General features: G+C 38.6%; 1 protein-coding gene across 1 annotated transcript in view; it reads left to right on the forward strand.

The window, feature by feature from the left end:
- Positions 1-1,046: 1,046 nt before the first annotated feature.
- trip11 (thyroid hormone receptor interactor 11) overlaps positions 1,047-15,246 on the forward strand; it is a 74,023-nt gene continuing 59,823 nt past the window's right edge. Inside the window, exon 1 of the mRNA XM_046367540.1 lies at positions 1,047-1,669. Within this exon, the coding sequence (XP_046223496.1) occupies positions 1,531-1,669 (139 nt within the window). The 5' untranslated portion in view covers positions 1,047-1,530. The remainder of the gene's footprint in view (positions 1,670-15,246) is intronic.

Consider the following 15,246-nt stretch of genomic DNA (forward strand, 5'->3'; position numbering starts at 1 on the left):
CAGAGCGATAAACCAACAAGTGATATATGCTTCAGTAAGATTGGATTCATAGCATTTATAGCATTTATAGCAATTGCTATCAACAGTACTGCAGGGATGGAACGTAAGTTGCAGAAAATGGAGGTTGGGAAAGGGGGATACCTAGTCAGTTGTCCAACTGAATGTGTTCATCTGAAATGTGTCTTCTGCATTTAACCCAACCCCTCTGGATCAGAGGTTGTGGTGGCAGCTACAGAGCAGTATTTGGGTGTGCGAGACTTGACATCAGAAGAGTTACAGGGTGTGAAGTGGTGGTGTCCCGTCCTTTCAGGTTGTTGGCCTGAAGTAGGACTAAATATATTTAAATAGTGGAGTAGGGTGGTGTTAGTTAGATGGTAGAGTATGTGATTATTTATTTATTTTTCAAGCAACGTGTAAGGGAGTTGTACTCCCAGCCAGGTAGGTGGCGGTAATGCAACATTTATTGGATGCCAACCGCCGTTAAACCTCATCGAAGAAGAACATTGCAGAAGAACATTGCAGTCTTGAATGCAGCCCAAGTATAATCAAATATTTGTATAACTCAACCAAGATAGACCACAGCCTGTCGTTTCCAATAGGAATAAATGAGTCATAGTTTGCAGAACAAGCAAGGAGGTGAGCAGAGCCAAGAACGAGCTAGCGAGATCCTATTTACCTGTTATAGCATGTATCTGCATATTTCCATTAGGGAACGCCTACTCTGAAGTTCACGCTTGCACTCCTAAACAATGCAATTTAAAATAATAATAATAATAACTAAGTCCACTCTGTTCAAAACAGATTCTAGTTTTGGCAACAGAAAATTTTAATGAGATCAAATGTTTAATTGACGAGGAAATGTGCAGAATGTCGTCCCAAAATCCATCTCCTTCCATTAATCTCCCCACTGCCGGGCCACTGGGCTTCCTACTCACTACCATATTTGGTCACGAGTGGAAACGCCAAGCGGATGCTTCACATTTATAACATCCGGTGAAATATCTGTCTCGTTCTATCTGTTATGTTCTTCCAACGTCCCATGATTCCGTGTTGCGGCTGTCCACGTCAAGCTCTGTCTGTGACAACACAGCACCGAGCTGAGATGGCAGACCTAGTACTTTATCTGAACCGGTATATACATACACGATAAAGACAACTGATATAATAGACCGGATAATCTTCTCATTAATGTTACGCGGATGATCTGTTGTCGAAGTTTGTTTAGATTCGTAAATCCACGGGATCAATTTGACTGCAAGTGAGTGACACATTCAGCTAGCAAGTCTACGTTAGCATACCAGCTAACTAGCTGTCCGGCCAACTACTGTAGCTAGCTTGACAACCAGTTTCACTCTACCAAATTGACAACTTCACAAAGGTGACAAAGCTAGTTTTAAGAAGTGCTGAATTGTATGAAGGTAGGGTCGAAGTTGATCGCCACCGTACCAGCTAACTAGCTAGCCTAGCCAGTGTTGGGCCTTTTTGTTATTGTTTCGCTAGCTTACTAGCTAACGTTAGTTATTCTCAAAGATGTCATCGTGGCTGGGTGGACTGGGCTCCGGCCTGGGCCAGTCTCTCGGCCAGGTCGGGGGAAGCCTCTCCTCATTCACCGGACAAATATCAACCTTCACCAAAGATATGCTTCTGGAAGGAGTTGAAGAAGTTGGAGGTGAGTAAAACCAGAAGCTATCAATTGTGCTTTCAACTGTACAGGAGGTACCTCACAGCCAGCAGGACACTCAGGTCAGCAGGAAACTAATAGCTAGAAGCTATTTAACTGAGCTGTTTCAGTTCTTAGGTGAGCACGTTCAGGGCTACTACACAATTGTGAAACGTCTGGGAGAGGTTTGAGAACCACTGCGCTACAGGACATGTTGCTGGTTGGTTATTCTATAACCGGACTACAGTAAACCGGATCAGGATAGCTTTCTATTTGAGCTATGATCAGATTGCAATATGACCATAACATATCAGCATCAATGTAAACGTTTAATGGAGAAAATGCATCCTGTTAGAGTTAAACATTATAACATGCGAATAGCATTTGATTTCTTATGTATGTATGTGTGTATGTATGCATGTATGTATTTATGTATGTATACACTTACGGTCAAAAGTTTTTCTTTATTTTTACTATTTTCTACATTGTAGAATAATAGTTAAGGCATCAACACTATGAAGTAACACACATGGAGTCATGTAGTAACCAAAAAAGTGTTAAACAAATACAAATATATTTTATGTTTTAGATTCTTCAAAGTAGCCAGTCTTTGCCTTGATGACAGCTTTGCACACTCTTGGCATTCTCTCAACCAGCTTCACCTGGAATGCTTTTCCAACAGTCTTGAAGGAGTTCCCACATGTGCTGTGGACTTGTTGGCTACTTTTCCTTCACTCTGCGGTCCAACTCATCCCAAACCATCTTATTTGGTTTGAGGTCTGGTGATTGTGTTGGCCAGGTCATCTGATGCAGCACTCCACCACTCTCCTTCTTCAAATAGCCCTTGCACATCCTGGAGGTGTGTCAGGTCATTGTCCTGTTGAAAAACAAATGATAGTCCCACTAAGGCCAAACCAGATGGGATGCCGTATTGCTGCAGAATGCTGTGGTAGCCATGCTTGTTAAGTGTGCCATGAATTCTAAATAAATCACAGACAGTATTACCAGCAAAGCACCATCACACCATTTTTATTTATTTTATTGAACCTTTATTGAACTAGGCAAGTCAGTTAAGAACACATTCTTATTTAAAGTGACGACCGAACCATAACACCTCCTCCTCCATGCTTCACGGTGGGAAATACAAATGCGGAGATCATCTGTTCACCCACACGGCGTCTCACAAAGACACGGTGGTTGGAACCAAAAATCTTAAATTTGGACTCCAGACCAAAGGACAAATTTCCACTAGTCTAATGTCCATTGTTCGTGTTTCTTGGCCCAAGCAAGTCTCTTCTTCTTATTGGTGGCCTTTAGTAGTGGTTTCTTTGCAGAAATTCGACCATGAAGGCCTGATTCACACAGTCTCCTCTGAACAGTTGATGTTGAGATGTGTCTGTTACTTGAACTCTGAAGCATTTATTTGGGCTGCAATTTCTGAGGCTGGTGACTCTAATGAACTTATCCTCTGCAGCAAAGATAACTCTGGGTCTTCCATTTCTGGGGCGGTCCTCATGAGAGCCTGTTTCATCATAGCGCTTGATGGTTTTTGCAACTGCACTTGAAGAAACTTTAAAAGTTCTTAAAATGTTCCGTATTGACGGACCTTCATGTCTTAAAGTAATGATGGTCTGTCGTTTCTCTTTGCTTATTTGAGCTGTTCTTGCCATAATGTGGACTTGGTCTTTTACCAAATAGCCCTATCTTCTGTATACCACCCCTACCGTGTCACAACACAACTGATTGCCTCAAACGCATTAAGGAGGAAAGAAATTTCACAAATTCACTTTTAACAAGGCACACCTGTTAATTGAAATGCATTCCAGGTGACCACCTCATGATGCTGGTTGAGAGAATGCCAAGATTGTGCAAAGCTGTCATCAAGGCAAAGGGTGGCTATTTGAAGAATCTCAAATATAAAATATATTTTGATTTGTTTTTACACTTTTTTTGGTTACTACATGATTCCATATGTGTTATTTCAGAGTTTTGATATCTTCACTATTATTCTACAAATGGAAAAAAATAGTAAAAATAAAGAAACTCTTGAATGAGGTGTGTCCCTAATTTTGACTCGTACTGTATATATCATTTATATTTATATAATACATTTCTGTCTCCATACTTTAGTGTGTGGGGGGCTTTCACTAATCCACTTACTTTGACCAGAAAGACTACTGTTGTCAGAAGTAAACAATGCTTGACAGACAGACGGACAGACGGACAGGAACCACAGAGAACTTTGATCACTACGTTCCAACCGACACATACTGTACGCAAAGCAAGATTCCGCATGACTCATGTCAGTAACTCTTGGAGGGCTGTTTCACTTCTGAAATTAACACACAGCCGACAGTACTTTTTTTGTTGTTGTATTAAATAAACATATTAACTATTGAGAACTAGACTAATTGGACTGAAAATATGTTTTGAATTGTAGGATTTAGTTAGAAAATCTATTTTGTTTGTGGGGTTCGTGTAGAAGAGTGCCGGTGAAGGCATGTTTGTTTGCCTTTAGAATGCTGCTTTGTCCTGTGAAACAGTTTAAGCAGATCTCTTTATATGTGTCACATGTAGTTGTCAACCCCGGTAGTGCCTCATAGCTGCCGGATAGATAAAATACCTCATCACCTTCCAGACAATATCAGATTCCCTCAGAATGGCAGTAGCCTATTTTTTTTTTAAAGCACAGAAATCAATATTATATCAGGATTTCCCGCCTGTGACATCTGTAAATGAAGATAGTTGCTCAGTGAAAATCCATATTTGGTGAGTAATTAACGTATTTTTCACATTTTATAACCCTTGCAGAGCTGTCTAATGGGAATTTAATCTAGGTTCAGGACTGTTGCAACAGGATGAGGTTAGGAGTTCTGGCTTGTAAGGCCTCTAGGTAGCCAGGAAGGATGTGTTAAGATGAGGGGGTCTAGAATAGATCTCAAATATAAAATATATATATATATATTAGGAACATGTCACATAAAGGTGCAGACTTGACAGAGTAGAGACAGGTGACTATGGGGATCAGATGGGTCTATGATCCATATTTACAGTAACATACACATACAATATTTACAGTAACATACACATACAATATTTACAGTAACATACACATACAATATTTACAGTAACATACACATACAATATTTACAGTAACATACATACAATATTTACAGTAACATACACATACAATATTTACAGTAACATACACATACAATATTTACAGTATTACACTGTAATATTTTATATTACACATGTAATATTTTATAATACACATACAATATTTACAGTAACATGCACATACAATATTTACAGTAACATGCACATACAATATTTACAGTAACATGCACATACAATATTTACAGTAATACACTAATATTTTATAATACACATACAATATTTACAGTAACATACACATACAATATTTACAGTATTACACTGTAATATTTTATAATACACATACAATATTTACAGTAACATACACATACAATATTTACAGTAACATACACATACAATATTTACAGTAACATACACATACAATATTTACAGTAACATGCACATACAATATTTACAGTAACATGCACATACAATATTTACAGTAACATGCACATACAATATTTACAGTAACATGCACATACAATATTTACAGTAACATGCACATACAATATTTACAGTAACATGCACATACAATATGTACAGTAATATCTTATAATACACATACAATATGTACAGTAACATGCACATACAATATTTACAGTAACATGCACATACAATATTTACAGTAATACACTGTAATATTTTATAATACACATACAATATTTACAGTAACATACACATACAATATTTACAGTAACATACACATACAATATTTACAGTAACATACACATACAATATTTACAGTAACATACACATACAATATTTACAGTAACATACACATACAATATTTACAGTAACATGCACATACAATATTTACAGTAACATGCACATACAATATTTACAGTAACATCTTATAATACACATACAATATTTACAGTAACATACACATACAATATTTACAGTAACATACACATACAATATTGCGGTGTTTTCCATGAGTTTGCCTACATCTCCAGCACCTGAGGAAATGACCTGGACGTGCGTGTGTTTTTTTTCTTCGGCTTTTGTAGTTGATAACGTACCTCAACTACAAACGTAGAAGACTGAGTTTTATCATCATTACCAACTGAGGGCACGGATATGCAATGTAGAACAACTGACAAAATCATAACAAAAGGGCACTTGTATCATCATATCACGCACAGTGGAAGGAGGAAGGATAGGGCCGCCCATCACAATGAATAAACTGAACCGGGCTCCGTTTTCCCTAAAGCATTTTAACACCAGGTTAATCGTTAGAACCTTTTTGCAGGAGCAATTGTTAAATCTCCGAGCTGTGTCCCAAAACCATTGTTATTAAAGTTGCACTTGAACAAAGCTTGTAATTTAACGCCTGCCTCAGACCACTTGAAGAACAGCGAAGTGTATCGTTGGAGGCTCCCCCCCCCCCCCCCCCCCCGTGTCATGTTATACAAAAAAGATCTCCCCTTAACACAGAATCACATGGTTTATCCATCTCTCTGTGACACCGATCGCTTCAGGACAAAGTTGACTACAAATACAAAGTTGCCAAATGTCTTTTTTGCAATTGTTACAAACAAGTGACCATGTAAAATGATGCTTCAAATGAAAACCCGAAATGACTGAATTAAAATAAACAGTAGTCTATAGGCTTATTTCAATCCATATTGAAATCCATTTCATGTTCAATCAATTGAGTCCTGTTTTTGCTGCTTGTAGGCTACTGTCTGTAATTTGTCTCAATATATTTCATGATGTGTAGCCTAACATGTGTGTAATGATGTTGCCAAGCTAGGGATTTGGGGAATTTTCATTGGGTAAGCATTAGAATAAGCTGCTTCCATATGGTAATATCTCTCTAGGAGCTGGTCCGTCGTCAGTATTGGGGAAATAATTATAATGATAAGAAAATATTTGAATGGAGAAATCTGATCTGAGAGCAGCGTTCCCTTTTCCATCGAGCCTGTCAAGATAGACACACAAGACACACAACGCACTTAGTGACCGTTCTCTCTGCATGTTACATCTTCGGGCCGTTGTGGGAAAGATCGTTAAAACACCAACATTCTGTCACTGTCTGAAAACCGGCGCCTGGTAAATAGGAAGGAGCATGCAGATTATATGCAGATTATACGCAGATTATATGCAGATTATACGCAGATTATATGGGGAATAAAAGGGGTGAAGAAGGTAGAGAGGGGGGGGTAGAGGAGAAGCACAGGTGGGGGAGGAAGGGGCTGGGGCCTAGGGTAGAGGAACAGGTGGGGGGCCTAGGGTAGAGGAGAGTTTATTAGGAAGTGGGAACAGGTGTGGGGGAAGGGGAGGGTCCTAGGGTACAGGAACAGGCGTGGGAGGGGTAGGGGCGGGGTCCAGGAACAGGTGTGGGGGGGGGTAGGGGCGGGGCCTAGGGTAGAGGAACAGGAGTGGGGGTGGGTCCTAGGGTAGAGGCACAGGAGTGGGGGGTAGGGGTGCGTCCTAGGGTAGATGCACAGGTGTGGGGCCTAGGGGCGGGGCCTTGGGTAGAGCTACGGGTGTGGGGGGGAAGGGGCTGGGCTCCTTCCCCCCCACACTGGACACTGGAGTCCTGTAGGAGTGCCATGGCCCTAAACATCAGTCAGCGTCTCTAAAGTACAGATACTGGGGCACATGCCGACTAACGGAAATACACGCCACTATTTAATTCCAAACTGTTTTGCTAATTAACCTATAGACCGATAACCATGACTGTGTTTACATCGACTGATATTTCTGTCATTGAAAACATTCTCCCGGACAATTTTGGGTAGCCTAGTGGTTAGAGTGTAGAGGCGGCAGGGTAGCCTAGTGGTTAGAGTGTAGAGGCGGCAGGGTAGCCTAGTGGTTAGAGTGTAGAGGCGGCAGGGTAGCCTAGTGGTTAGAGTGTAGAGGCGGCAGGGTAGCCTAGTGGTTAGAGTGTAGAGGCGGCAGGGTAGCCTAGTGGTTAGAGTGTAGAGGCGGCAGGGTAGCCTAGTGGTTAGAGTGTAGAGGCGGCAGGGTAGCCTAGTGGTTAGAGCGTTGGACTAGTAACCGAAAGGTTGCAAGTCCAAACCCCCGAGCTGACAAGGTACAAATCTGTCGTTCTGCCTCAGAACAGGCAGTTAACCCACTGTTCCTAGGCCGTCATTGAAAATAAGAATTTGTTCTTAACTGACTTGCCTAGTAAAATAAAGGTAAAATAAACATTTATCGGCTATTCATTTTTTTTAATCGGCCAAAAACCGACAATTACTGGCTAACAACAACCCTGTATATTAGGACAGTAGGTACAATTACCGGCTAACAACAACCCTGTATATTAAGACAGTAGGTACAATTACCGGCTAACAACAACCCTGTATATTAAGACAGAAGATACAATTACTGGCTAACAACAACCCTGTATATTACGACAGAAGATACAATTACTGGCTAACAACAACCCTGTATATTAAGACAGTAGGTACAATTACTGGCTAACAACAACCCTGTATATTAAGACAGTAGGTACAATTACTGGCTAACAACAACCCTGTATATTAAGACAGAAGATACAATTACTGGCGAACAGCAACCCTGTATATTAAGACAGTAGGTACAATTACTGGCGAACAACAACCCTGTATATTAAGACAGAAGATACAATTACTGGCTAACAACAACCCTGTATATTAAGACAGAAGATACAATTACTGGCTAACAACAACCCTGTATATTAAGACAGAAGATACAATTACTGGCTAACAACAACCCTGTATATTAAGACAGAAGATACAATTACTGGCTAACAACAACCCTGTATATTAAGACAGAAGATACGATTACTGGCTAACAACAACCCTGTATATTAAGACAGAAGATACGATTACTGGCTAACAACAACCCTGTATATTAAGACAGTAGGTACAATTACTGGCTAACAACAACCCTGTATATTAAGACAGAAGATACAATTACTGGCGAACAGCAACCCTGTATATTAAGACAGTAGGTACAATTACTGGCTAACAACAACCCTGTATATTAAGACAGAAGATACGATTACTGGCTAACAACAACCCTGTATATTAAGACAGAAGGTACGATTACTGGCTAACAACAACCCTGTATATTAAGACAGAAGATACGATTACTGGCTAACAACAACCCTGTATATTAAGACAGTAGGTACAATTACTTGCTAACAACAACCCTGTATATTAAGACAGAAGATACAATTACTGGCTAACAACAACCCTGTATATTACGACAGAAGATACAATTACTGGCTAACAACAACCCTGTATATTAAGACAGTAGGTACAATTACTGGCTAACAACAACCCTGTATATTAAGACAGTAGGTACAATTACTGGCTAACAACAACCCTGTATATTAAGACAGAAGATACAATTACTGGCTAACAACAACCCTGTATATTAAGACAGTAGGTACAATTACTGGCCAACAACCCTGTATATTAAGACAGAAGATACAATTACTGGCTAACAACAACCCTGTATATTAAGACAGAAGATACAATTACTGGCTAACAACAACCCTGTATATTAAGACAGAAGATACAATTACTGGCTAACAACAACCCTGTATATTAAGACAGAAGATACAATTACTGGCTAACAACAACCCTGTATATTAAGACAGAAGATACATTACTGGCTAACTGGCTAACAACAACCCTGTATATTAAGACAGAAGATACAATTACTGGCTAACAACAACCCTGTATATTAAGACAGAAGATACAATTACTGGCTAACAACAACCCTGTATATTAAGACAAAGATACAATTACTGGCTAACAACAACCCTGTATATTAAGACAGAAGGTACAATTACTGGCTAACAACAACCCTGTATATTAAGACAGAAGATACAATTACTGGCTAACAACAACCCTGTATATTAAGACAGAAGATACGATTACTGGCTAACAACAACCCTGTATATTAAGACAGAAGATACAATTACTGGCTAACAACAACCCTGTATATTAAGACAGTAGGTACAATTACTGGCTAACAACAACCCTGTATATTAAGACAGAAGATACAATTACTGGCTAACAACAACCCTGTATATTAAGACAGAAGATACAATTACTGGCTAACAACAACCCTGTATATTAGGACAGAAGATACAATTACTGGCTAACAACAACCCTGTATATTAGGACAGAAGGTACAATTACTGGCTAACAACAACCCTGTATATTAGGACAGAAGGTACAATTACTGGCTAACAACAACCCTGTATATTAGGACAGTAGGTACAATTACTGGCTAACAACAACCCTGTATATTAGGACAGTAGGTACAATTACTGGCTAACAACAACCCTGTATATTAGACAGTAGGTACAATTACTGGCTAACAACAACCCTGTATATTAGGACAGAAGGTACAATTACTGGCTAACAACAACCCTGTATATTAGACAGAGGTACAATTACTGGCTAACAACAACCCTGTATATTAGGACAGTAGGTACAATTACTGGCTAACAACAACCCTGTATATTAAGACAGTAGGTACAATTACTGGCTAACAACAACCCTGTATATTAAGACAGTAGGTACAATTACTGGCTAACAACAACCCTGTATATTAAGACAGTAGGTACAATTACTGGCTAACAACAACCCTGTATATTAGGACAGAAGGTACAATTACTGGCTAACAACAACCCTGTATATTAGGAGAAGATACAATTACTGGCTAACAACAACCCTGTATATTAGGACAGAAGGTACAATTACTGGCTAACAGCAACCCTGTATATTAGGACAGAAGGTACAATTACTGGCTAACAGCAACCCTGTATATTAGGACAGAAGATACAATTACTGGCTAACAACAACCCTGTATATTAGGAGAAGATACAATTACTGGCTAACAACAACCCTGTATATTAGGAGAAGATACAATTACTGGCTAACAACAACCCTGTATATTAGGACAGTAGGTACAATTACTAGCTAACAGCAACCCTGTATATTAGGACAGAAGGTACAATTACTGGCTAACAACAACCCTGTATATTAGGACAGTAGGTACAATTACTAGCTAACAGCAACCCTGTATATTAGGACAGAAGGTACAATTACTGGCTAACAACAACCCTGTATATTAGGACAGTAGGTACAATTACTGGCAAACAGCAACCCTGTATATTAGGACAGAAGGTACAATTACTGGCTAACAACAACCCTGTATATTAGGAGAAGACACAATTACTGGCTAACAACAACCCTGTATATTAGGACAGTAGGTACAATTACTGGCTAACAACAACCCTGTATATTAAGACAGTAGGTACAATTACTGGCTAACAACAACCCTGTATATTAAGACAGTAGGTACAATTACTGGCTAACAACAACCCTGTATATTAAGACAGAAGGTACAATTACTGGCTAACAACAACCCTGTATATTAGGACAGAAGATACAATTACTGGCTAACAACAACCCTGTATATTAGGAGAAGATACAATTACTGGCTAACAACAACCCTGTATATTAGGACAGTAGGTACAATTACTAGCTAACAGCAACCCTGTATATTAGGACAGAAGGTACAATTACTGGCTAACAACAACCCTGTATATTAGGACAGAAGGTACAATTACTGGCTAACAACAACCCTGTATATTAGGACAGTAGGTACAATTACTAGCTAACAGCAACCCTGTATATTAGGACAGAAGATACAATTACTGGCTAACAACAACCCTGTATATTAGGACAGTAGGTACAATTACTAGCTAACAACAACCCTGTATATTAGGACAGTAGGTACAATTACTAGCTAACAACAACCCTGTATATTAGGACAGTAGGTACAATTACTGGCTAACAACAACCCTGTATATTAGGAGAAGATACAATTACTGGCTAACAACAACCCTGTATATTAGGAGAAGATACAATTACTGGCTAACAACAACCCTGTATATTAGGAGAAGATACAATTACTGGCTAACAACAACCCTGTATATTAAGACAGAAGATAACAACAACCCTGTATATTAAGACAGAAGATACAATTACTGGCTAACAACAACCCTGTATATTAGGAGAAGATACAATTACTGGCTAACAACAACCCTGTATATTAGGAGAAGATACAATTACTGGCTAACAACAACCCTGTATATTAGGAGAAGATACAATTACTGGCTAACAACAACCCTGTATATTAGGAGAAGATACAATTACTGGCTAACAACAACTCTGTATATTAGGAGAAGATACAATTACTGGCTAACAACAACTCTGTATATTAGGAGAAGATACAATTACTGGCTAACAACAACCCTGTATATTAGGAGAAGACACAATTACTGGCTAACAACAACCCTGTATATTAGGAGAAGATACAATTACTGGCTAACAACAACCCTGTATATTAAGACAGAAGATACAATTACTGGCTAACAACAACCCTGTATATTAGGAGAAGATACAATTACTGGCTAACAACAACCCTGTATATTAGGAGAAGATACAATTACTGGCTAACAACAACCCTGTATATTAGGAGAAGATACAATTACTGGCTAACAACAACCCTGTATATTAGGAGAAGATACAATTACTGGCTAACAACAACTCTGTATATTAGGAGAAGATACAATTACTGGCTAACAACAACCCTGTATATTAGGAGAAGATACAATTACTGGCTAACAACAACCCTGTATATTAGGAGAAGACACAATTACTGGCTAACAACAACCCTGTATATTAGGAGAAGATACAATTACTGGCTAACAACAACCCTGTATATTAAGACAGAAGATACAATTACTGGCTAACAACAACCCTGTATATTAAGACAGAAGATACAATTACTGGCTAACAACAACCCTGTATATTAAGACAGAAGATACAATTACTGGCTAACAACAACCCTGTATATTAGGAGAAGATACAATTACTGGCTAACAACAACCCTGTATATTAGGAGAAGATACAATTACTGGCTAACAACAACCCTGTATATTAGGAGAAGATACAATTACTGGCTAACAACAACCCTGTATATTAGGAGAAGATACAATTACTGGCTAACAACAACCCTGTATATTAGGAGAAGATACAATTACTGGCTAACAACAACCCTGTATATTAGGAGAAGATACAATTACTGGCTAACAACAACCCTGTATATTAGGAGAAGATACAATTACTGGCTAACAACAACCCTGTATATTAGGAGAAGATACAATTAAACAACAACCCTGTATATTAGGAGAAGACACAATTACTGGCTAACAACAACCCTGTATATTAGGAGAAGACACAATTACTGGCTAACAACAACCCTGTATATTAGGAGAAGACACAATTACTGGCTAACAACAACCCTGTATATTAGGAGAAGACACAATTACTGGCTAACAACAACCCTGTATATTAGGAGAAGACACAATTACTGGCTAACAACAACCCTGTATATTAGGAGAAGACACAATTACTGGCTAACAACAACCCTGTATATTAGGAGAAGACACAATTACTGGCTAACAACAACCCTGTATATTAGGAGAAGACACCCAACAACCCTGTATATTAGGAGACACAATTACTGGCTAACAACAACCCTGTATATTAGGAGAAGACACAATTACTGGCTAACAACAACCCTGTATATTAGGAGAAGACACAATTACTGGCTAACAACAACCCTGTATATTAGGAGAAGACACAATTACTGGCTAACAACAACCCTGTATATTAGGAGAAGATACAATTACTGGCTAACAACAACCCTGTATATTAGGAGAAGACACAATTACTGGCTAACAACAACCCTGTATATTAGGAGAAGACACAATTACTGGCTAACAACAACCCTGTATATTAAGAGAAGATACAATTACTGGCTAACAACAACCCTGTATATTAGGAGAAGACTGGCTAACAACAACCCTGTATATTAGGAGAAGACACAATTACTGGCTAACAACAACCCTGTATATTAGGAGAAGACACAATTACTGGCTAACAACAACCCTGTATATTAGGAGAAGACACAATTACTGGCTAACAACAACCCTGTATATTAGGAGAAGATACAATTACTGGCTAACAACAACCCTGTATATTAGGAGAAGACACAATTACTGGCTAACAACAACCCTGTATATTAGGAGAAGACACAATTACTGGCTAACAACAACCCTGTATATTAGGAGAAGACACAATTACTGGCTAACAACAACCCTGTATATTAGGAGAAGACACAATTACTGGCTAACAACAACCCTGTATATTAGGAGAAGACACAATTACTGGCTAACAACAACCCTGTATATTAGGAGAAGACACAATTACTGGCTAACAACAACCCTGTATATTAGGAGAAGACACAATTACTGGCTAACAACAACCCTGTATATTAGTACAATTACTGGCTAACAACAACCCTGTATATTAGAGAAGACACAATTACTGGCTAACAACAACCCTGTATATTAGGAGAAGACACAATTACTGGCTAACAACAACCCTGTATATTAGGAGAAGACACAATTACTGGCTAACAACAACCCTGTATATTAGGAGAAGACACAATTACTGGCTAACAACAACCCTGTATATTAGGAGAAGACACAATTACTGGCTAACAACAACCCTGTATATTAGGAGAAGACACAATTACTGGCTAACAACAACCCTGTATATTAGGAGAAGACACAATTACTGGCTAACAACAACCCTGTATATTAGGAGAAGATACAATTACTGGCTAACAACAACCCTGTATATTAGGAGAAGACACAATTACTGGCTAACAACAACCCTGTATATTAGGAGAAGACACAATTACTGGCTAACAACAACCCTGTATATTAGGAGAAGACACAATTACTGGCTAACAACAACCCTGTATATTAGGAGAAGACACAATTACTGGCTAACAACAACCCTGTATATTAGGAGAAGACACAATTACTGGCTAACAACAACCCTGTATATTAGGAGAAGACACAATTACTGGCTAACAACAACCCTGTATATTAGGAGAAGATACAATTACTGGCTAACAACAACCCTGTATATTAGGAGAAGACACAATTACTGGCTAACAACAACCCTGTATATTAGAAGACACAATTACTGGCTAACAACAACCCTGTATATTAGGAGAAGATACAATTACTGGCTAACAACAACCCTGTATATTAGTAGAAGATACAATTACTGGCTAACAACAACCCTGTATATTAGGAGAAGACACAATTACTGGCTAACAACAACCCTGTATATTAGGAGAAGATACAATTACTGGCTAACAACAACCCTGTATATTAGGAGAAGGTACAATTACTGGCTAACAACAACCCTGTATATTAGGAGAAGGTACAATTACTGGCTAACAACAACCCTGTATATTAGGAGAAGACACAATTACTGGCTAACAACAACCCTGTATATTAGGAGAAGACACAATTACTGGCTAACAAC

This window comes from Oncorhynchus gorbuscha, linkage group LG10, assembly GCF_021184085.1.
Source record: "Oncorhynchus gorbuscha isolate QuinsamMale2020 ecotype Even-year linkage group LG10, OgorEven_v1.0, whole genome shotgun sequence".
In the NCBI taxonomy this organism is placed as follows: Eukaryota; Metazoa; Chordata; class Actinopteri; order Salmoniformes; family Salmonidae; genus Oncorhynchus; species Oncorhynchus gorbuscha.